Source organism: Hevea brasiliensis, chromosome 13, assembly GCF_030052815.1.
Source record: "Hevea brasiliensis isolate MT/VB/25A 57/8 chromosome 13, ASM3005281v1, whole genome shotgun sequence".
NCBI lineage: Eukaryota > Viridiplantae > Streptophyta > Magnoliopsida > Malpighiales > Euphorbiaceae > Hevea > Hevea brasiliensis.
Genome location: NC_079505.1, coordinates 89,119,564 through 89,144,827, shown reverse-complemented (window position 1 = coordinate 89,144,827; position 25,264 = coordinate 89,119,564). Strand labels below are relative to the sequence as shown.

At 34.6% G+C, this 25,264-nt stretch overlaps 2 protein-coding genes across 4 annotated transcripts; both read right to left on the bottom strand.

Moving 5' to 3' along the window:
* Positions 1–3,226: 3,226 nt before the first annotated feature.
* LOC110641204 (uncharacterized) lies at positions 3,227–8,149 on the bottom strand. Its single transcript, XM_021792835.2, has 4 exons — positions 7,241–8,149; positions 6,610–7,152; positions 6,435–6,502; positions 3,227–3,464 (listed from the first exon to the last, which is right to left on the bottom strand). Exons 1-4 carry the CDS (start codon positions 8,051–8,053, stop codon positions 3,227–3,229), a joined length of 1,662 nt encoding a protein of 553 aa, XP_021648527.2. The 5' UTR covers positions 8,054–8,149.
* Positions 8,150–8,773: 624 nt separating this feature from the next.
* LOC110641209 (NAD(H) kinase 1) lies at positions 8,774–24,453 on the bottom strand. Of its 3 annotated transcripts, XM_021792848.2 has the most exons (12): positions 24,269–24,453; positions 23,118–23,286; positions 22,907–23,026; positions 21,357–21,494; positions 18,774–18,970; positions 18,169–18,282; positions 17,906–18,000; positions 16,790–16,896; positions 16,260–16,333; positions 16,081–16,159; positions 15,613–15,920; positions 8,774–9,356 (listed from the first exon to the last, which is right to left on the bottom strand). In XM_021792848.2, the coding sequence occupies exons 1-12, from the start codon at positions 24,293–24,295 to the stop codon at positions 9,048–9,050; spliced, it is 1,737 nt and encodes a 578-aa protein (XP_021648540.2). In that variant the 5' UTR covers positions 24,296–24,453; the 3' UTR covers positions 8,774–9,047. The 3 variants fall into 3 exon arrangements, with proteins under 3 accessions (XP_021648540.2, XP_021648541.2, XP_057988791.1); XM_021792849.2 differs by lacking the exon at positions 21,357–21,494 and having other exon boundaries at positions 24,269–24,452; XM_058132808.1 differs by lacking the exon at positions 24,269–24,453 and having other exon boundaries at positions 21,357–21,516; positions 23,118–23,273.
* Between the last annotated feature and the right edge of the window lie 811 nt (positions 24,454–25,264).

The following is a 25,264-nucleotide window of genomic DNA, read 5'->3' as shown; positions in this document are numbered from 1 at the left end:
TTTTGAAAAGATAGGATTATACCCTAACTTATTGTAACAAAGGTACTACATTTACCACCTTGCCAAAACCATGTCAAATTAATGACTCTCTTATCATATCATAGCTCTATAAATCATCAATTCATAGTTTTGACCTTCTCTAGGTAGTAGGGTTGTACTTTACATCTTACTGATACACACAAGGTATACTATTCTCATTAAGCTCTAAGCAAAACGTCTGTCGTACTGCAAAAATGATTCAAAATTCCATACTGAAGATGAGATGGTCTCACTCTATAGATGTCACCTTTACTTTGCAACTAATTTGCAACCTCTGGTCTGATGGCAACTCTTGATGTAACTCTAGCTCATGCTAGGGTAACCGAGTCACTGACTTTAGTTATCACCCAACTGTGACCTTTCAATATTCTAACTCTAGACCCCTAACCAGGAGCTCCCAACTCCTCTACAGATATAGAACTCTATTTTGGCATAATTGTACAAAAACAGAGGCCATCCACAAATACCCTCATTATGAAGCACCACGGGGATGCACGCAGCTCTACACAATAATCTCATGTCGGTACTGTAATTTGTAGCTTACAGAGCAAACATCGAGAACATTGTATAGTTACTAAGATACGTCCTGACAGACTACGTCTCCTAATCTCTTATCTCTCTTGAATCTACTATTACCATAAACTTACTCTCACTAGGTCATCCACTGATGACTGCCAGCAGTGGTATCCTCACCCTTATCTAGTGCCATTATACTATCAAAACTCACCTTTATGTACTCATGCCTAGCACCAGACAGGCACAACACTTGGACCCATACTGATAGAAATATAGTGTTTCTTGGAGAACGTATTTCCATGGCAGACCTCAATATGTCTAATAACTCTATTTCACATTTCTATGTACTCCACGAAAATCAAGACACTAACTGAGGCACTCTTATATTTCCTGAGATATAACGTAGAATCTAGAAACAAAGAATTATAGAAAAAGAAGAAACATAATCCTATACTTCGCATGTAACCTCCTAACAAGACTCCTTTTTACACTCCCAATTACATTATTTCCCATGAATCTAAAGCCTAAGCTCTGATACCATATTTGTCACGACCCAACCTATAGGCTAGATCGGCACTAGGACCTGGGCCGACATAAAGCCCCCGAGGCCCGTAGTAAGCCTTATTGTTCTCAAATCCATAACCAATGCCCAAAAACTTAGGCCCAACATGTAAATAAAGTTAAATAAAATAAAATATTTTTATTCGGGTCAACCCAATCTGATAACCATCAAAAACTGAAGTCAGGGGAGCCCTGCTCAACCCTGATACCATCACTTACAAATTGTTTAAATACCATGAAAATCTTCATTTATTAATCTCAATAATTTAAATTAATATGATTTCTAACAAGGTCCATACTACTACTAACACATACGGAGTTCTAGATTTTAAATTTAGAAAAATATTAAAATAATTAAATAACCGATGTTAAACCTACAAGGAAGAAAGCAGGTTGCTCTGTAAAAGAACTCCTCCTGTAGCCTGGAAAAATAGGTGATGAACAGAAGTGAGCGTTCGACTCAGAGAGTAAAATACTAATTTTAACAACAATTTCTATAGCTATCTAAAGCTAATGCATCATAAGGAATGGAATGCAACATCATCATAAATTTCATACAAATCACATCATAATAGTAAAAAGACAATTTGGAGCACTCACCCACCCAATACTGTTCAAACAGTATATATATGAGAGCCGATACCCTATACAGCTCTCTTAATCCAACCTCTGCTAGCGAGTGTCTCTCAAGCCAGACTTTCGCTTAATAAACCAAATGCGAGGGCCAGCGAGTGTCTCTCAAGCCGTGCCTACCCCGACTTATCCATAAAGGACCGGGTCCCAGCGAGTGTCTCTTAATCCACGTCTACCCGTCCTATCCATATCCAATACCACACACCACACACATGTCAATGCACGCACACTGCTCCAAATTACCATAAACAACAAACATGGCACTTCATCAATTAAGAATACCTTATAAAACGTGCCTAGTATTTAACTACATAGATACATATTTATAAGTGATGCATGGGCATGCTTGAATATATAATAATATTGAAATTATAATTAAAATTAATATTTTACTCACAGTACACCAGAGACGACTGTAAAGATTAGGTGAAAAAAGATGATTGACACCGATCACCTACATAATTTTATTGTGAATTTATTAGTGCTAATTCAAATAAAAATAAATTTAAAGAGGCAATCCTAATTTATGCCGAAAATTCGGCAGAGTTTCCCCTATACCTAGGACCTACAAAACCTGCAAAAAGATCCAAATAACACTTTTAAATTCTCAATTTCTATAATCACATCTCATCAACATTATATGACCCCTCCTGGGCCCTCCAAATCAAACAATAGTCATAAACTTGAAAAATTATATTTTAGTCCCTATAATTGATATTTTGTAAAAATCCACTCAAATAAGCTTTAAAAATTCTAAAATTTTGCCCCGCGGTCCTTAAAAAAGTTATAAAGCTATCGCAAATGGAATTGTAATTTTCTAATCACCCATGAATATTTTATTCAAGAATATTACTCAATTCTATAAGTTTTCAACAGCTAACATATTCTTAATTCAACCAAATTCAATATTCACATATTTAAACCTCCATCCTTAAGCTTCAACCAATCATATAAAATTTAAATACCATAAATCCAGATGATCTTATATGCTCAGATGCTAAAAATCTAACTAAAACCCACATATATTTTTCAAAAATATTCCATAATCACTTAAAAATTCAACAAATATCATAAAACATCTCCAAATAATTTTACTTTCATCATATATTTTTCTTAGAATTTTTCTCCAATTTTTCCTGTTTAAGAAACACTACATTTAAGCACCGCAGACTGAAAAATAATGAAAATAATCTTACCCAAAACTTATCTATCTCAAAAATTCCAAAAATTTATAAAGAAGTCTCTCGAAGTTGAATCATCCCCAAAGCTTGCCCGAGCCACCACCGGAACCACCGCGCATCTGCCGGAACTGGTTACATTAAAATGTTCATCTCCTCCTCCTGAGTCCATAAGTGGTCTTGGATCGTCGATCCAAAGGTCGGATTGTCAGAAATCTCGTCAAAAAGTAAAAAAACAAATCAATTTTCTCTCTCTTCTTCGGCACCAGAAACGGCCACCAAATCCGGTGAGGCTGGTCTCATCTAAAAGAGCTCTCTCTTAGGAGTCCATAGCCATTGGAATCACTCCAATCGGACATCGGGATCGTCGGATGCGAGCATTCAAAGTTTGGGACCCATTTTTTTTTCTTTCTCTCTCTCCCTCTCCCTCTCCTTCCCTTGTTGCCGCTTCCGATGGTTTTGGCCACCGCTGGAGGCCGCCTGGAGGGTCGCCGAAGCTGTGCTGTGCTGGTGGGCATCACCGGCGGTGGTGGTTCACTTGAAAAAGAAGGAAAAAGATAGGGAGAGGTGAGAGAAAGTGAGAGGAGGGAGGTGAATTGGGGTGTGTGTCTTGAATTACGGGTTCTTTTTTTTTTTTAATTTGAGTTGTTACAATGAATATTGTTTTACATGTATTATTTGACATGTATTATTATTACTATTATTATTTTAAATTATTATTTGTATCATTGTTATTATTAAATTCAATTAGAGTTTTGTAAGATTAAATTATATTATTTGTAAAAATAATTAAATTTCTTTAGAGTATTATTGTTATTATTATTATCAAAGTTTTATTTAAATTAAATATAGTAAAAGTAGTTTGGACCTATTTGAAGAGAGAAAAAGGACCTAGGCGAATAAGCTAGAAAAGTTCAGGAACCTATGATGTAATTAAAAGTTAAAAAAAAAAATCAAAATTTCAAAGTAGCAAACAGACCCCCCCCCCCCCTCCTTCGTTCTTTCATCACCACCCAACCACCCCTCCCCCATTTCTTCTTCTCCGATTAACCAGTAGTGCCGGCGAGGTTCCCCAGTTGCCCAAAAAATGCCGGTAGACCTTTGGCAACCATGGAAGCGGGTGAAAAAACACCAACAGCCATGGGGAGAGAGAGAGAGAGAGAGAGAGTGAGCTACGTCTGGCCATTCTGGCCAATGCTAGGTGATACCACCGATCCCAATCAAACTCTCTTCCGCCTGGGGAAGCTTTTCCGACTAACCTCGCCTCCAGTAGTCATCGGATTAAAGCAAAAGTAGGAGAGAGAAAAAAAAAAGGGTTTTACTGTTTTCCAATGAGATTCCAGCTAATTTGATCGTTGGATAGGAAATCTGAGACTATCGTTGGATTCAGCACAACGAAACCTTCGAGATGTAACCAATCTCGCTCGGATTGGACACCGTTCAGAAAAAGGCAGTCATCGAACAGTCTAGATCATTTAGTGAAATTTTGGAGTATTTCAATGTTCGTAAATTAAATATAATTGTATTGAAATTATTAACAATTTATGGGCTTCTATTAGGTGCAATCGGATCAGTAACAACTCACTGAACTTGGGACCGAATTTTTAGCCCAGTCTATATGTCTGACAGGCTGTCCTAAAAAGGAGTCATATTTACAGTCGTTTCTAGCATTTTTAGATGTCTTGAACACGTTCCGGATAGCCGAAATAGCAAGGATAGTCCCAAACTCAAGCTATGTGATTTTTTTACCTAGGATTAAGCTAGTTAATTAATTTGTGAAATATTCCTGGTTTAGTAAAATTAAGTAAAATAACTTTAATTAATAAAAAGATGATATAGAGGACCTCCAAGAATATTTTTATAATTTTTAAAGTGCTAAAAGTAATTATTTGGACTGTAGAGGAGTTAGGGACTTGAGCTGGAGTTTAGAAAATTGGACCTAGATTAGGATTCTTGTAGGCCCCGAATGGGCATTATAATTATTGTTGTGGGCTTTAAGCCCTATGTGTTGCTGGTATTGTGTTTTTCTTGCAAGGAGGCTAGGTCCAGTTATAGGAAAAACTCTACCAAAATTTCGACAAGACCTTAGGAATTATTCTTATTTTTTTAATTAAATTAATTAGTTAATTCTATCAGTAAATTGATAGAGATCAATGTGTCTATATAGGTGATTGATACCGGCTAGTCTTTCTTCTCTCTAGTAGGATCATTTGCAATCGTGTTGATCCGTCTGTAAGTTGAATATTGATTTTATTTGTAATTTCAATATTATTAATTTATATTCAAGACATGCTTATGCATTCACTTATATATGCGTATATAATTAGTTAAATGCTAGGCACGCTCCTTTGCTGCATATGTTACTAAATTTATTTATGAATGTATCCTTAAGATTAACTACGAGCTCTGTGCGTGTGTTGGCATGAGTATTGTTTGAATATGGATATGAGTAGGACAGGTAGTCATAACTGAAGCTTGATTCGTTGAGACCCAATCCTTATATATATAAAAGCAGGGGTGAGTACGGTTTTGAGTTGATCTCGCTAGCCCCCGCACTAGGATTATTAAGAAAAAGTCCGGCTTGAGTTGACTTCGCTGGCAGGTTTTGAATTAAGAGAGTTCTATAAGGGATCAGCTCTCATATATGTATTAAAGTGACACGTGGGTGCGTGCGTGCTTCAAATTATTTTTTTTGCAAATATTGGTTGAATTGTTTGAACTATACGAACGTATTGCATTTCATATATAAGAATGCATTAGATTTAGATAGTTATATAAATTATATTTAAAGTCAATATCTTACTCTCTGAGTTTAACGCTAATTTCTGTTTAAATATTTTTCTCAGGTTGTAGAAGAAGTGAGTTTATTTTCGAGTATAACCTGCATTTTCTTCTGCAAGATATGGTGTTTATTAGTTTAATAGTTATTATTGCGTCTATTTATTTATTTATTTATCTATTTGTCTAATTACTAGAACTCCGTTGTGATATTAGTTTATGAATATATTATATTAATTAATGATATTAAATGATTTGCACATGTTGTGTTTTAGGGTTGAGCTATACTCCCCTAGCAAAGGATTTCTGATAACTATTATGTTGGGTTAGTCTAAATATATTTACAATATTTTATTTCATTTTTGTTTGTATGTTGGGCCTTGATTCTGGTCTTGGTTATGGGTTTGGATATAGTAAGGCTTAATACGGATTTTGGAGGCTTTAGATCGGCCTAGGTCCTATTACCGGTCTGGTCCGTGGAGTTGGGTTATGATAAAGTTGTTATTTTTAATTAAAAATAATAAATAATTTTAGTATTTAAAATTAAAAAAATAATATTTTATTATGTAGGGACTAATTTGATATTAATTAGAAAGTACGTGGCTTATTTTATTTAAAACTTAATTTTAAATTTATTTAACCTCAAATTAAAAATACTTTTTTTTTTCAATTTTATTTTGTACTCCCCTGCAGTGCATTTAGGCAATGACTTCACCTTTGGCACATTACCTGATCTTAATCTCTGTAATATTCATCTCAGCCTTGTACTCAACATCACAGCATTCTATTACACCAGCCTGGAAGATATATATAGACCAAATAAAATTAATTACAATTGTCAACAAACCCAAAATATACACTGAATTATGTATAATTAATAATCAGAATGAAAGTGAGCACTCACAGTCTTGCGGGTTGTGGCCGGAGAAAGCACCAGAATTTCAGAGATGGAATCCGCAGAATGGTTGCCATCAACTGAACAAGGTGGCAAATTACGAGGTGAAGCTCGAATATAGGTTGTAAGAAGTTGATTCCCTGAAGCATTATACTCTATGGATTGAAAGAAAAATACATGAGGAGCATCACATGGATCGTTGTTTACCCAACGAGTGTTGAACATGTACAATGGAGGACTACCATTCCAACGCCAAGGCTTAAATGTCTCGAGGGGTTTACGTAGAATACTTCTGGGGATTGTCTTCTCATATATGTGAGTAGAATAACCCCATGACACTGAGAAAGACCAGTTCCTTTCCCTGTGGTAGCAGATTGTTTGTTGCAGGAAGCGAGATTGATCATATTTTGCTGCTGTCATAAGATGATTTGTAGCTTGATAACGATCCATGGAAGGAAAGATTGGATTTATAAAATCAAAATGGTGGAGACTGAGAAGAGGAGATTGTGGGTGAGCTGATAAAAGACCTGATATGTCATCGTGCAAATCTATCTGCAGTCATATATCCAAGCAAATATGCATTAAAGGACGTAATGAAATATAGTATATGATAAAGAATAATGCAGCAGAAAACTATTACCTGATGGATTCCCTTTTCAATGGTTAAAGCGACTCCAATATCAGCTAAACAAGATTGTGCCATATGATCACTAACATATAACTGTGGATATCTCTCAATGCAAGCATCTAATTTGGTTGACAACGCTTCCACTAATGGGTAGCTCAAAGCATAGCCAGCTCCACCAAATCCCATGTCAAAAGAGAAATCAGCATTGGACTTTACACATTCTGAATTATCCCCAATATAAAAGTAGTTTGTATGATCATACTTCTGTAGAACCTCAACTAAGTTATCCACCAAGAGAATAGTGTCATCATCACACATCATGAACCATCTCAAATCTTTATTATCTCCCACTCTATACATATCTAAAATCGAACGAAACATTCGAACTTGGTCAGGGCTTACAAGCTTAGGATAGACACTTAATTTGGTGACGTCTTCATTGACTCTGTAAGGAGGAGAAGTTGAAGGCCAAGGTAGGTATTCTTGTGTGGGTTCTTTGTCTAAGAAGATACATCCTCTAGTTACATTTGGCCGCCACCATGATAGAATATATGGATTTCTATTCTTCCAGGAGTTCAATGAGCTTATAACTATGAATCCAATGTGGCTAATATTGGTAGGAGAATGGATGGTAACATTAGGTGATGAAGCTGGGCGTTTAAGTTGAAGCGTTACAAATGAGTCTGATGATTGGTTATCAAGATTGTGGCTAAACAAGAATGCGTAGAAGAATACTAGGCCTGCAATAGCTACAGATGATTTCCATATAATCCCAAGAGGCAAGCGTTGAAATAGGTTCAACTCCGTGGCATTTGGAGAAGACATTGCGATGGGATTGCAAAAATGAATTGATTTGATTTGATTTGCATCTAATCTAATTAATATATATGAAGTCAAAACTTTTAATTAATTACTTTTTCTATCTTAATTAATTTACATTCAAGAATACTATATTTGCTACTAACCTAGGTGCTACAAGTTGTAATTTATTACCGTTGACAGTCACAGCATACTACCAGTGTTCTATGTTAAGGCCTAATCTTGATTAATGCGGTTTACAAGCGTAGGCCTAATCTTGATCAAGTTTAGACACATTTTTAACCATTGATTTGATTTGCATCTACTGGTTAATATCTAGTCAAACTTGAATAATTACCTGAATTCTAACAAGTGAAGAATTTCAAACATGGCATGGATTTGCATTTTTTTTTTTCATTAATTTTCTGGCAAAGATCATTGCTAACTGTGCCTACCCTGAAAAGTAGCCCTTGTGAAAATCCAAAGGTCGATCCTAACCTTGCAGAAGAGATCCAACAACTAATAGCCTAGAAGAAAGTATGGGCATGGTAGTGGAAGAGGTCTTCAATGTAAAATTAAGAGAGAGAGAGTGAGTAGTGGGTCCCATAAATGAAAATATATATTAAAAATAATAAATTATAAATTATAAATAAGAAGTCTTCAATGCAATCAGTCTTTTAACCTGCCATTGAAAGACTGAAGGTAAAATTTTGGATAGTTGCCAATGCTAGCAAGAGGCACCACGTATAACCTAAACAGTCAACAAGTTCCTTCTCTTGTATCTATTCGTTTAACAGCCACGCCAAGTTCTACACATTTCAGAGGCAATTTGGTCTTACAACATACACTTCCTTTTCCATATCCTCTGATTTTCATGACAATCTGCAGATAATAATTGGTAAGTTTGCTTTTGGAAATTGGAACTACATATATTTCCCCTCCTTCTAGGATGCTTAAAAAGGTAAATCTCAAACAACAGCTAGATTTGCTTGCTTTCATCAGAGATAAGATAAGCTTAACATTATTGGTCAAGAGGGCCATCAAAAGATTGGGTCTTCCTCAGATTCCAGTGTAGGCCCTCATGGATGCTGTGCAAGAAGTCATTGGTAGAATCAACTTGGCATGCTGTAGGCACAGGCCAAGGTGCCATGCTGCACACAAGTACATCACCAGGTGTCAACTGTTTCCTGTCCTTGCCATCAAATGATGCCCAAGCAGGGCTTCTGCTGTTGAAAGGAACTTGCACTCGTATCGTTACATGTTCAGGTAATATCAGAGGCCGAAAGGATAAGGAATGTGGACAAATTGGTGTAAATAGGATGCCAGGAACCTGCAATTACAGAAAATGCACTGAATAATTTCAATATTTGATATCTATATAAAGGGTATGATATTGATACTAATGTAAAAGAAAATCAATAATGAGGCATGATTTAATTAAAAAAGATTAATATAGCTTCTTTGAAAGTGCATCAATAATTCTGGTTGCAGAATGTGGCTACAAATTGAGGTTTCAGATACCAAAGAACAGACCAACCTATCGTAGCTCAACTTCCTATAAAAAGATGTGCAAGTGTGATACTCTGATTTAGAGTTTACTCAAACTCAATTAAGCCTTTATTCCAAAAATTTGGGATCGGCTATATGGATTCTCTTTCTCCACTCTAAACGATTTTGGGTTAAATCCTCGAAAATGTGTAATGTTCTAGGTCATGTTGTGCTAGTCTCCTCCAAATCAGTTTAAGTCTACCCCTTTTTTTCTTTCTATTCTCTAACCTAATGTACTCTATTTGTCTAACTGGAGTCTCCATATGTCTACGCTTCACATGACCAAACCACCTCAATCTCCCTTCTCTCAACTTATCCTCAATTTGCACCATTACTAACTTTTCTCTAATACTCTTATTACGGACTTTATCTAGTCTAGTATGGCCACTCATCTATCTTAACATTCTCATCTCCGCAACTCTTAGCTTAGGCACATACGACTACTTCAGTGCCCAACACTCACTACCATATAACATGGCCGGTCATATAGCTGTACGATAAAATTTTTCTTTCAACTTATTGGGAATTTTGCGATCACATAAAACTCTCATGGCACGTCTCCACTTCAACCATCCGGCTTTAATCCTATGACTAACATTGTAACACCCTCACTGTAGCAATTCCGTACATTCTAATGTTCCGGTGACCGGTGTCGGTCCGGACAGTTAGAACGTCTGGAAAAATATTTAGACTAAAGTGAGGAGTCATAAATAACTCAAATAATAATAAGAAAAATTTATAAAAAATTTTAGAAATAAAATACAACCAAGTTAAATGAGCCGATACTCTAGCGATGGATAACCCAGTGGGAAGTTACGGTCTTTGCAACTAGAAGCCCTGAACCCGGGAGAAAATTCATGAAATAATTATTGGGACTCCAGAGAAGAGTCATTAAGATTTCTATGGCATTAGAATGCCAAGAAAATGTTTAGAAAAATTTTTCAATCGGTACAGACAATTTTAATCTGTTAAGCCAAACGGAGGGCATTTTGGTCATTTCGTCTTCAGAGATGATTTTTGACCGACTTGTCCAGTTAAGTAAAAAATTATTATAATCTCAAATATGAATAAATATTCCTAAAAATTAAATTGGAAATGAGTAGAAAAGAAAAGAAAAGAAAATGAAGGAAATTTGGAATTATGACCTCATGCTTATGTCATTACAATACCTCCACCAATCACCATTCACTAAATACACTTAAAACACAAAAATATAGGCTGAAAAATCAAAAAAAAATTCTGCTCCCTTCTTTCTTCTTCCTTTAGCCGAGAACCACTTCACACTCCCTTCCACCATTAACAAACTTCACCCAAGCTTCATTTCACCTACCAAATCACCTCAAAAGCCCATCTTCCCTTCACAAAAACTTGTCATTACCACTAGAGCAAGTTTAGGGCAGCAATTAGAAGAAGAAAAAATGAGGTTTACCAAGCTTAGAATTGAAGCTCCAAAGAGGTTAGTGCACTAACCATACTCTTTTTCTTTCCTAAGCATGAAAAGCATGCTTGATTAAGTTGATATGGCATGAAAAGAAAAGAAATTTTGGAATATGTTGAAGTCTCAATTTGTCGCAGCCGTAGGAAGTAACTGAATTTGATGGTTTTGATGATTTTGTTTTAGTTAGTGAACTTGATTAATGAAGTTTAAGGCATTAGAAATCAAATTGCATGGATACATGATTGAGATTGAAATTATAAGTTAGGGTTTTGACCTTAGTTTTTGTATTATTGCTTGGAATTTGATGATGTTGAGATGATTTAATGACCATTAGAAGTGCTAAATATGTCAAATGAAGTTTGTGGAGTTGGGAGAATTGAATTTGGGAGTGTTGATTCTTATGCAGGAAATTCGGACCTTTGAGTCCAATGTATTGTTTGAGCTATAACTGGAGTTGTGTTGCTCCAATTGGTGTGAGGCCAAATGGAGATGAAACCTAGGACAAAATACCTCATTTTTCATGAAGAAACCATGCCCAAATTCTATCCAAATCTTGACCAATCTACTATCTCAATCTGGAAATCCAAACACTGAACCCAGAAAATTGACCAAATGAACATTATTTGGCTATAACTCCCTCTAGACAGGTCCAAATGACCTGATTTTTGTGTCATTGGAAAGATTAGATATAGGACTACAACTTTCATCAAGAACACCAAGCCCAGAAATGTCTCTAACCAAATGAAATTGCTGGCCCAAGTGAAGTCACTAAACTGACCAAAACCATTCTGCCCAGAATTTCCTGTACTAAAGTTCACCCGACCAGTTTTGGCAAAATAACCGTAACTTGGTCTATAAAAATCCAAATGCAATGCAACCAATGGAAAAAGTTTTATAAGACATAATAGCACAACTTTGGTGTAGAAACACTGCCAAGAAAACCAAACCAAGTTGACCTAAAAATTGCCCTAATCCGGGTGACTTGCATTATGCCTGGGCAAAATAACCAAATGAACTGTGTTTATTCATTTGATCATAACTCAGTATAGAAAAGTCCAATTGACCTGAAATTTTACCAAAAGAAAGCTGAGACATAGCCCTACAACTTTCATGAAGAACACAAATCCAAATTCTGACCATAACCTAGTCAAATTGCCAACCAAACTTAGGTCACCAAATCTGGCAGAACCAAATTGCCCAGAAATTCTGGGTACAAGTCAATCCGGTCAGTTATGGTAAAATGACCGTAACTTGAGCTACAGAACTCCAAATGGAGTGATTCAAAAAAAGAAATGTAACTAGACACAATAAGAAACAACTTTCATGAAGACAATTTTGTCAAATTTCTACTATAAAAATGACCAATGAAACAGTAAACTTAGTGCTTGAAATCTGAAAATTGTAAAGTAACCAACACTAAGCTTTGAAATGGTATTGGCAACCAATACCAACAACTTTGGAATGCAAAATGTGGTATCTTGGTAAACTTAGGTTCAATAAATTTATTATGTATTAAAAAGTCAACAATTTGAGTGAATAGTAGTATGAATAGTAATACAAAGACACAAAGTATAAGAACTATATTGTTAAAGGGAAATTAAGGCCATAAATTTGAAATCCATGAAATGTTCATGAAATGTTCATGGATTGCTTGAAACATGAAAAGTAAACCACCTAATTGAAGTGAATAGGTAGTTAGGGCTTATATGCCCATCACAAATAGAATTCATAAAATGAATAAATTAAAAAGGAAAAAATGTTTTGAATATAATAGTACATGTGAACCATTGTTTTGAATTGTGATTAATATGAATGACATAATGAACAAATAAATGAATCATATTAATGTATGAATGAGATATTAGTTCTTATTATTGTAGAAAGGAAAAGTACTTTGAGTACAATAGTATAAAAGGATAATTGATGTGAATTGTGATCATATAAATGATCAAATGAATGTATGAATTATAATTGAAATTTATTATGAAATAATGAAGTCATAAAACACAATATATTAATATTTAATGATATTATATTATATTGCCTAGACATGTGTGTCAGATTGGATAGTTTGGCATGCCAATAGGGTATTGTTTTAGCAATACTGCAAAATGCTTTATGCCCGCATTCATAGCTTTATACCCGCACTCATAGCTTTTATGCCCGATTATGTGTTATCATGGCTTTTTAGCCATACTGACTGCATACGTGGTTGACGTTCTGCGTCCCATGGTATGACGGCCCAAGGCACCGCGGTGTCCAGTACCAACGACCCGTTATCCAGTTTAGTCACCTGTCGTAGGTTACTTGGACAGTCTAATTTATTAAAATAAGTTATGAATATTAGTAATAAAAAATGCTAAAAAGTAAATAAATGAGAAGAAGTTCTGAAATAAATTAGATTAGCTCCAAAAATTTATTCCTTAGAATGATCTGAAGTAAATTAAACTAGCTCTAAAAATTTTAAATATTACAAAATGATTGTAAACAATTTAGAAAGTATCAAGTAAGTGATAAAAAGACTAGTAGAAGAATTATAACTTAAATAATATTACAAATGTGACTTTCATAAGAATATAAGTATAAGTATAAATTTTAGATTTATTTGTACATTATATAAATGATTATTGTAAACTTATGAAAGAAGTGATTTTAGAGAGCAACATAAATGACGAAAGATATATTGTATGGAAAATTTCATATGAACCCAGTAAAATTCTTAAGTATAGAAAATATGCTCCAATTATTTTTATTTGTTAAATTATTTCCTTGTTATATTATTGCACCATTAAGCAGCAATGCTTAGCGCGATGGATTTGTTTCCTCGCATAGTTACTGAAGTTAAAGCCCAGCGAATACCAAACAGAGATTTTGTAGTCTAATCTGCAGAGTATTCAAGGTTGTCACCTCCTTAGCAATGCATGTAGATAGGGTTCAAATATATCATATTATGTATTTTGTACATTATAATTAGTTATTATTTGTAATGTAAACTATAAATTGTATGTTGAAATATAGATTATGGAACTGTAATTAATTTGTAGATCATGTAAATTATTAAATTATGTAATTAATTTATAAATTATGTAAATTAAGGAAATTTAAAAATTTTGCTTATGTAATTTGAGAATGTTTACATATGAATTGAGAATGAATAGATTTGTACAAATGAGTATGTGAATTACAAGAATTGAATGTGAGATGAATATGATGAGCATGAATGATATATTTATTATAAAATATTATTGAAAATTTCAAGCAGGGGAATAGTAAAATACGTCAACAAATAATAAAATAGGAGAAACTCCGCTGGTTTCTCCATAAAAAAATAATTGATATTAAAATATAACGAGATCAAATTATTAAAGGAATAAAGTAAAATAAAATAGGGTGCTCCGGCACCGAATGTAGCACACTTCGCTCGGCTACACTATAGTCGGGTGAGGGGTGTTACAAGCATCCTCCTCACATCCTCCATCTACTTGAAGGACTGAACCAAGATATTTAAAGTGATTACTTTGGGATAGTACCACTCCATCCAAACTAACTCCTTCCCTCTCACCAGTTTGGCCTTCACTGAACTTGCAATGCATGTATTCTGTTTTCGTTCTACTTAACTTAAATCCCTTTGACTCTAAAGTACTTCTCCAAAACTCTAGCTTTCTATTGACTCCTTCTTGCGTCTCATCTATCAGAACTATATCATCCGCAAACATCATGCACCAAGAGATACTCTCTTATATATGTTTTGTCAATTCATCTAAAACTAATGCAAAAAGGTAAGGACTTATAGCTGAACCTTGGTGTAATCCAACTAACATAAAAAAATCTCTTGTGTCCTGTCCCACTGTGCGCACAATAGTAGTTGCTCCTTCATACATATCTTTCAACACTTGTATGTACCTAATAGATATCCCCTTTTGTTCTAACACTCTCCATAAGATATATTTTGGAACATTATCATAAGCCTTTTCTAAATCGATAAAAACCATGTGTAGATCTTTCTTCTCATCTCTATATTTCTACTGCCATTCATTATTTTTTTGGTGCAATGATATAAGGTTGTCCATAGCATGTGAGGAATTTGTATCGTTGCTGGCTATGCCAAAACCGATGAAGCTATGAACCTACTTACCTTTAGTTTGCTACTTCTCACATCTTGTCAATATAGTGATTCAAAAATCAAAATTGATAATATATTATTATTGCCACTCCCCCATCCTGATGCCTCATTTAAAATATGAGATTTTATTGGCAGGTTTCTTGCTTATACATCACTTTACTCAGAAATTTATGATATATACCAGAAACACTAAAAAATAGTCCTCCCTAAAGAAAACAAAATTCAGTTGCTCCTTGTTTAAGGGAGAGTGGGACCCATATATACGTGAGAGAGGGGGCCCGTGCTCCGGTAGCACTGAATAATCTCTCGACTTTACCCCACTGAGGTGTAAGCTTAAATGAGGAATGCAACTATAATTTATGTATCTTAGCAGAGGCAAACTACTAAAATCTGAAGAGTGAACCGTTGTCTTCATCTGTGGACTATGTTAAGTAAAAGAACATGGATATTTAAGGAAAATATGGTTTCATAAAGTACCTGCGGATGGACCATCGATCCTCCAGCTGCCAATGAATATGCAGTGCTACCAGATGTTGTTGATAAAATTAAACCATCACCTTGCACACATGTGACAAAGGAGTTGTCACAATAACATTCCAAATTTGTGAGGAAAGATGATATTCCACGGTCAATAGTAACCTCATTTAGAACGAGTATAGGCTCCTCAGTTTCAATCTCGTTTGTTGCTGCATCTCTAATAACATGGCATTGCAACCGGTGTCGCAATGTTATACTAATTGGACCCCTAAGAATTGAATCAAGGGAATCTCTGTAATGTTGACTATCTAAACAAAATGTTAAAGAACACTTTTGAGTCAGATATGGGAAAGGTAATAATAATTTAGAATAAATCATAATCCTGTGAAAGAGAAGCCAACGTTAGCAATGAGCAATTTCCCAATTGATTTTTCTTTCAGGAAACCTAATTAGAAACACAGAGGATACAAAATGGTGTCATAAAGCCAAGGGAACCTAAGGAAAATGGAACAATGGGAGGAACCGGTCCTTTGAACATTGATGCTGCCTGCAAATAAAAAGATAGATGATAACAAGTCTGAAGGCATGAAGGCAGGAGAAACCAACAATAAAAATAATGCTGTCGTAATCAAATTGAAAGCACATACCCAAAGAACAGTACCATCTCCACCAAGAGTTACCACAACGTCAACTTCAGTGTGCAGTAGCGAAATTTCCTTATCTGCCAAGCAATATTTACAAGCTCACAGGCACTGACGCCACATCCATTATCAAGAAATCAAACATGGATATACTGTGCCCTACAAATTGTTTTTCTTTTCTCTTATTTTTCAACACTAAAGAAGGTTAACAAAGTGACATTATTACTAATTATAGAAATCAATTTTTTCTCACCTCTCTCCACAAAGAAGGATTCTATAAAAAAAGTGGGCCTATCAAACATTTGAACCTCCACAGACAAATAAAATTAGAGAGGAAAATGAAGTAAAACAAGATAATATTAGGAGTGACAATGAGAGTGAAGAATCAATGATGTGAAATATGTTCTAAAGATTATATGTCTGGAATTTGGAATGAAAAGAATGTTAAAAACGATATGAGGTTGCTCTCATGGATTAAATATAATCAACTATATGTTGGTAAATTTTATGAAAATAAGAATGTATTAAAAGCTTACCATCTTTCCATGTTTGCACAAAGTTGAAGTATGATGATTCTGTTAGAAGTTCACCCCTCACACGTGGTTCCACATAAATGTTTAACCTTTTATGCTCTTTCAACCATCTGGTAATGGACATTGAACAATTATGCAATAGCCAAATTAGCTTAATGGCAAGCAGACATTTACAGATAAAAATAGCAGAATCAAACTACAAGCTCCAACCAAATTTAGGTAATTTTCAAGGGATAATAAATGAAAATAGTGAAACTATGGAAGCCACACTTGAAACTCATTTCATGGAATAGTTTCCCAACATAAGGAACTTAAGTCAGAAGAACACATTCTAAAGAGACAAGTTTGACAGCAATATCGCACACAAACACCCACAATTCTACAGCTGCCAAACTTGATGGAAAATCAAATTCAAAATTTCTACAATCACTGTCCTGTTTATGTGCAATATCCTTCTTTTTTTCTAATAAGAAGAGATAAATAATATTAAAACCTCTGACTTGTAAGAGAAAAAAAAATCCATTGCATCTTGTATACCCACAACCTGCAATGCATTAAACTGAAAGTTCATTGTATCCACCCATCTAGATTTTAGCATCCATAAAGACAAAAGTTAACATCCCACATTTTGGTATCCCCCATCACCTCACCCAACACCCTAAGCCCCTTTTGATTTGTTGACTACTTGGTTAGCGCTCAAAGTTGGAGCACATGGAGACCTCAAGGACAATTGCCAGAGCTACAAGTATATTTGATTGCAGGAGAAGAAAAGTGATAAAGGTCAACATGAATGCACCCAAGTTTTGGTCAGGGAAATAACTGAGGTTTGCTTTCCTATGAACGAAACAAAGACAGCTTTTGGTCAACACCTCCACAATTTTGGATGGGGTTTTAGTAACTTAGTAATTAAGGAACAGAAAACAATACAACGATAAAAAGGCTACAATGCAAGGTATTATCTTACAGCACTTAAGACACAAACTATATTGTTTATATGAAGCAACTTCATGCTGTCATGCCCTGAAAACTGTCACAGAGCTTAAATATGGAACAATGATGAAAGCAACCGAAAAGAGAAAATAATTTCAGAATTGCAAAATGAAAAACTAATATGCACACCTGACCATATCTGCACACAGAATTCGAACAGAAGTTGAATTTGGTTTGGTCATGATGAGCACCGTCTGTGGGTTAGATTCCCACTTCAAAGAAATCTGGGCCAAAAAAGGGAGTATTTGATCAGACACATGTAAGGGATTTCTATATGAACTGATCCTAGCAGGAGTATATAATTTTTCAGTGGGAAATACAACATAAATTGGATAAATGTATCTGTTATTTATACACAAACAAAATTCACACGTCTTGCAGAAGCAATATACCTGTTTACTGCTGCGCTCTGCAGTTGTTATGTTTCCTCTTTCAAAAGAGACAACATCATGTTTGTGCTGATCACTATTTTCACTTTTACAACACCATGAAAGTTTAAAAGATGCCTGTCTCAGGATACAATAGGGAATCCAATTAGGCATTTTGTGACACTAATTTGTCGCAACATGAAGATGATCTCAATTCATCACTACAATCCATAAAGAGATAACATTTACAGAGTTCCTTGCAATCAATTTGTAAGAATGAATCTCTAAAATCTAAAAACAAAAAAAAAAAAAAAAAAAAAAGAAGAAGAAGAAAATATAGATGAATCTCTAAAATCTAAAAACAAAAAAAAGAAGAAGAAGAAGAAGAAGAAGAAAATATAGCAACATCACTACCAATAACAACAAAAGCAGTAAAGAAAGGTTTTCAAAAAATAAGTGCCGTAGGTTCTAAATAGGACGTAAGGAACCTAAGAAATGTCAATAAATATTACCAAGACTAGTGGGTTACCATCCAAACATGTAATGCTGTGAACCTAGAAGAATGTAGATAATAAGCATTGTCCATATGCAAAGTAGATCCTTAACTGAGAGGCATATCTGAAAATTACCTTTCTCATCATCCTATTCTGGATCATCTTGGAATCAGAGTCAGTCTCTCCATCTTGAAGAATTTCATGAGAGCAAATCTCATTGATACAACAATTTTCAGATTGCTTGTTTGTGTGATTACTCAGCATAGATTGGTTGGTTGAGTTCTTTGTCCTCTCTTCATTAAAATCATCATTATGCTCCTCAGGTGAATGTTCTGCAGCACAAGCCATCAAATTCCTTCTTAGAAAGGGGGAAAAACAGATTGAAAAATTTTAAGAATGCATATAGAAATCTGAAATAGAGAGATTCAAAATCATTACCATAGGATACATGGCAAATCAAATATTCAGACATTACACTATAAGATGAATTCATCAGATTTCATTTTTAGTTTCTAGAGATATCTGTGACAAAATGAGGCTTGATAACCACCATTTTTAAAAATTCAGAGTTCCTTCCATTCCTTAATGAATCTTTTGACTTGGGTGTGATTATTGAATAAGGCTGCCTCTAGAACAGTATAGAACTCAGCTTTTCCACGAGTCTCCTTGAAATTCCCATTGATGCGAAGAACTGAAGTGCTATACCAGCGCCCAGGTATTCATATCCAACAAAATTGCAGGACAAAATGAAGAATTAAAAAAATTATGACAGGAAACTGCAATCTTAAAGAGGTTACAGCTTAGAAGGATCTCCTGATCTGATAGGTCGCAATTTCTAATTACAAAAACTTATCCCTTCCTGCTAAATCTTGTGAAAGGCACAGCACTCCGCAGCCTTCAGTTACATTACAAGCAACCAGGTGTCCTTAAGGAAGCTTGACTCACAAAATTTCCACCACTAGCACAATTCCTCCCCTACACCTCTTGCAGAATTTCGTTTCACTTTCAAACAGCCAATCAAAGAAGCTTAACATCTTAATCAGTCATGGTTAACACAAACTCTATTTAAAAATTTAAGAACAAAGGAGGTTCTGTCTTAAAATAAAATAAAGAAAAAGGAAATGAGAAGGTTATCAGTGTTAAAGTACAAAATTAAGATTTCTAATGTAGTTATTGTGCAAAGCCTTTCTAAAAGCCTATTAGTCACAGACATGAAACTACAAGACTCAGTTCTTTCTTGCCCTCCTAAGTTTTCTCTGAAAAAACAAAGAAAGGAATTTATCTCCTACCAAGAAAGCTTTCATGATTCTAAAGATCTATCCTCAAATAGCAATCTTAAGTATACAAATCTCCAGCAGCTTATTTACATTCAGAACCTCAATATATAAAGAAGGAAATGTGTTAACAAGCATACTGGATAATGTCCTGGTCCAATCCATTTTCTTAGAATCACTGACATCAAACAACCTCACTATGAGGTCCCAGGATGATATACCAGCCAAGTTATGGACTGTAAGAGGCATAAAATAAAAATTCAAATGGTGGGAATGTGCAGTTTTGTCATTTATATAATTCTTAAACTTAAAGTTTCAACTTTATGTAATACAATGAAATGTCACAATGGGATGCAGGAGCGGAAATTTGGAATTTTTACGGCAGTGCATTATTGTTCACAATAGCCATTCTCAAAGTAGGGTTATTTATGTCTTTTATTAATATTTGATTACGCTATCTTGGTCAAACCTAAAGCTATAAGGATTTTACGATCAAGGCCTGTTCCAATTAGATCTTATGCTGTATATGGGGCTGTAATACACAGTTTAGGGAAGAGTTCACACATTAATAGAACTAGTTCACTGGTAGTTATCTTGAATGGTTGTGTAACCAGAAAGTGCCCTTTGGTTGACTTTGATCTTTTCATTCTCTCCTTTTCACTATTCTCTTATCAAATCTACAACCTAATTTTTAGCATTAGGGTTACTAGCTGCATCCAATATGGATGAAATATTTAAAAGTGACTGCCCAAATTTGGGGGCATGGTCTACATTAAAAATAAAAAATAAAAAAAAATAACTCGTGCAAAAGTCGGGGAGCAATGTGAAAAATTTTAGGTTTGTCCTTGTATAAATAGATACTTCTTAAATTTAAAAAGAGAAATGAAAACTTTTATTAATGAATACACCTAGTTGGAACAAAGACACTAAACAAAGGATCCACCATGAACGGGTTAAGGAAAGGAAGACTAAAAGAGCAGACAACAAAACTTCAACCAGTAGCACAAGGATGGTTGACATATAACTTAAGGCCTTTGCTTGTCTCAAAGTCAAATTGTGCACATTTTGGGACAATTTATTTTCCAATTTCCCATCATTTGGAATGATCTCACTTCCCAGACACATTCGATGCCTAGGATACTCCTATCACTAACACCATTTGAAAAACATCATAATGACCTTATCCATTCTTACAATCCAAAGCTTGCCTAAGACCTCAAGTAAACGAATAATAGAATCTTGAATAACTAAATATGCCAAAGATGCTTGAATTCCTGCAATCCTTGTAAAGTAATCAACCTATCATGTCACATACCCTTAAGGTTGTAATTACTTCTAACTCCAAAAAGTGATGCTCAAAGAAATTGCACTTTAGAGAAAAGAAAGGCAATTCTTTAATCAAGGATGGATATGCTACAAATTCTACGCAAGTAAAAGCAGGTACCTTCAAAGACTCTCATATTCCGTTCTTCCCAAACTTCCCAGCAAACAAGGCATGGAAGCATTATTCTTATCAGTGCATTTGCATTACATAGAGAAGTCCGAGTCCACCAATTTCGAAGCATTTCACATATACTGCTGCCTGATAGTGGAATAGCCATAATCTGATGATACTAAGTCTGAATTTGATTAGCAGCTAGCAAGCTTACAAAACCATAAAATTCCAACTCTTCACCACTTAAATAAGTGAAAAAATTAAATAAAATAAAATTAACCTAAAAGCATAAAAAATTTTATTGCACTAGAAAAAAAATTCATTATCTCCCTTTTATTTTAACAAGGTGCAAATTATTTGCACCTGAGAAGAAAATATGAAGGCAAAAGGTGAGAATTATATCCATCAAAAGAAATAGAGCAAAGCAAGGAGCATAGGAGAACAATTTTGAAGAAATATCTTCGGTGCCTCAACTTTTATAAGGCAGATTTCAAGCCCAAATTAAAATGAAAGATCAAATAATTCAGTTTTTTCTTTTTTTTATTGAAGATTCTAATTGAGTATGTCCAAAAAAATTTGTGGAAATGAAAAATGGTATTGAGAACTGAGTTTGTAGGAGTAGATAAAGGAACAGCAGACATTTCTACAACTATGCCTCAACATCATTACCAAATAAGGTTGATTTGACATTTTCAAAACCCTTTCAATTGTGAGTTCCTGATTTTCAACTTTTGCTCTTTTGCTAGTCTTGAGATTCTCTCGCTATTTTCCTTCATAGGAATTCTTATCGTTCCTCAAGATTCCTTTTTCTCAACAAGTTGTCTCCTCTTTCCCTTTTCTTTGCTCAACAAACATAAATATAAAGAATTGTGCTCATATAAATTCCTTTGCAAAAAAAATGCACTTTTGTGCACAGAAACATAAATGCATCTGCACAAGCACACAGACTCATATACAACTTCATGGTTGGGAGTCGGAAACTAATGGACGTGTGAGATAAAGATGAGGATTTTATATAGGTAGGCTGGCATGTGTGCACAAGTTCTGCACACAATGCTCAAGGACACGCATAAGAATAGTGCACAAGAAATAGTGATACTAATTAATGCAAGAAACGAATTCCAATCATACAGTTATGTATCAGAATTCAGAACTGTCCCTTTTCCTTTCCAAATAAAGCCACCAAAAACAAGAGAGGATGTGACAAGTAATGAAGACATTTATAAGAAGCTAAGGATTTGTACAATGTATTGGCCCTGTGCAGTAAAAGGCTACCACTTCTATCAGTGTAAAGTTAACAGTTATTAACATAAAGTTGCCAAAAAATTCTGCATGCAAAATGAATGTGCAATTAAGGTATTAAAGGACAAAACAAGATTAAAAAGAACTCAATATATGACAGGAAATGCCAAAATTGAATAAAAAATCATAGCATGATTTTCTTTTTTATCATAGAAGTTCAAAATTCTAATTTGCACCACTGAAGTCACATGCGAGATAACTACTGCATGAAACTCACGTGCTACTATTTATAAAATGTTTATTTTTTCATTAGAAACCTTTAAGCTGCAGTCGCTGATTTCGTTCCCTCTCCAGTTCATATCTTCGCTTCCATTCAGCAGCCTCAGCTTGAGCAGAAGCTTTTCCTTCAGCAGCTCGTCTTAATGCCTTTGCAACAGCTAATGTATAAAATTGAATGTCAGATTAATACTTATAGCATGCAGTTTTACTAAATGAATATGTAGGTTCAAGAATTAAATGCGAGCATACTTCTTAGTGCCTCTGAGAACTCTACGTGTTGGTCATCAGTTCCCTGGACTGGAGTCTGTTGAAGAAGCTCCTGCACCGCCTTCTCAGAATGGAAGAGAGAAAGTGGATCGTTAAATCCATTATCTGGCTGTGAGCAGCAAAAACTCACATTTCCATTTCCACAGGAATCCTATCAAACAGAAAGTCATAATATACTAGTCACTTTACCAATGAAATGCAAGATATGACTGGCAACCAGGAAATCCAGGAAAAAGAATGCTAAATAAAGTTACCAGGAATAGGGGAGGAGGGTGGGAGAAGAAAAAAGAAAATCAAAAAACATATTATTCATGCAAGATTGAGAAGCAATAAAAAGAACAACTGTGCTATTTAAATATTCATGATTCATCGTATTAAATGAATGGGAATTTCTAAATAAACTTATACTAGTCAAAAGTTAAACCTTCAAAAATATACCAAATTCAGAACCTGAAGCTCAAAAGGGTCACCTATTAAACTTTTAATAATTTATGCATATCAAGTTGGTGGAATTGTGGAACATAAGAAAAATCCATAGCATTTGAGGAATAAATATAAATGCATTGAATCAGCAATTTCTTCGTCCTGATCACCTAGGAATGAAGTAGCATACCTCAGATAATCCAAACATGTTTCATAAACGAAAACCGCTTAGCAACCAAAATCTGGCCCTAAAATTATCGAAAGCATCTAACTTTCCCACTTCACCATCCTAACAAGTTCCATCCAACACAAGTTTTGAAAAATTCAAGCACTCACAAACAAACTGTTGCATTGGACGCTCCCTCCCTCCCTCCCTCTCCCCTCCCCCACACAATCTCCCCACCGCCCCCCGCCACCCCCCCCCCCCCCCCTTCTTTCTTCCCCCGGTGGCACCGTCTATGTAATTGCAAAAGGGAAATGGAATTTAACAACCCAAGCGCAGAAATCATTCAAAAAGAAGCAAATGCCCAACTGACAAAAATTCTCAGGTAGTGAAAGCAAAGCAATCGAAAATTACAAACAGATCCAAAAATTATGGTCACCGACATTAAAATCCAAGAAAGCATAAAAATCGATAGGCCAGCAATAAATGGATAAATTAGAAAACCACAAGCAAGCATGTGGGCATATAGAAAGAGAATGATGAATACAGTGGAATTGAGCTTGCTAGGAGCCATGAGGGAGTGCCTAATTGGAGAAGACGATGCACAGAGAAGCAGTTGATCTCATAAGCCATTACAGATGACGAACATGGTGAAATGAGAGAGAGAGAGCAGTTAGAAGTTGGAAGTCATATCTAGAGAGAGAGAGGGAGAGAGAGAGAGAGAGTAAGTAGAGAGGAGATGGATTTATAGGATTATTCGCTCATAAATATTTGGGGATACAATACCAGTCAGAGACGAGACAAGAGATTTGTGTAGGCCCCACTTGACTCGTGGCGAGTCAGAAAACTGGCTGTGTCTGTGTTGTGGATTGGATGGATTTATTTTAAAATATTAAAATAGCGAAATTAGCTGAAAATATGGCCCATATTTTTAAATTGTGAAATAAATTTGTTATATTTTATTTATTTTTTATATACTAAAAATTCTTTAAATATGGTTTATATTTTTTTTAATTTACTAAAAACACATAAATCATTTAATAAAATTATAATAATTTTATTAAAATATATTAAATTTTGTATCCATATATATTATTTATAATCAATGTAAAATCAATAAAGATCAATCCAACTCTTTAAAAATAAATAAACACTCCATTAAATAGATTATTCTAAAAAAATAATAAAATTAATGGAGACAGTCCAACTACTCAAAAGAGATAAAAACTCCATTAAACAGACTATTTTAATAAAGTAGTAAAACCAATAGAGGTTTTAGTGTATAATAAATGTTTTCAATTATTGTTTTTTTTTTTTCTCAAGAAAGTGGCATTTGAAAAAATTTTGTGGCCCTATTGCACTTACAAATTACATCAAAATTATCATTACTACAACTAATAAAAGAACATTAAAATTGTGGGAAATTATCTACTTTTGATTGACCCCAAAAAAAAATTGTGGGAGACAAAAGTGGGGTTGTGGATGAAAATGAAATATTAACAAACAAAGTTTTTGAGATAGTCACAAATTGTATTATATATTT

Bases quoted from the DNA above. Each gene is read 5' to 3' on its own strand.
- LOC110641209 (XM_021792848.2), bottom strand. From the start codon at position 24,295: ATGGCTCCTAGCAAGCTCAATTCCACT. The intron at 15,921-16,080 runs GTATCCTCTGTG...CATTTTGTTTAG, and splicing joins TGGCTTTATGACACCATTTT to ATAGTCAACATTACAGAGAT. The intron at 9,357-15,612 runs GTACTTTATGAA...CTGTAATTGCAG, and splicing joins GATCGATGGTCCATCCGCAG to GTTCCTGGCATCCTATTTAC.
- LOC110641204 (XM_021792835.2), bottom strand. From the start codon at position 8,053: ATGTCTTCTCCAAATGCCACGGAGTTGAACCTATTTCAACGCTTGCCT. The intron at 7,153-7,240 runs GTAATAGTTTTC...ATATGACTGCAG, and splicing joins TTGAAAAGGGAATCCATCAG to ATAGATTTGCACGATGACAT. The intron at 6,503-6,609 runs GTGAGTGCTCAC...TATATCTTCCAG, and splicing joins CGGCCACAACCCGCAAGACT to GCTGGTGTAATAGAATGCTG.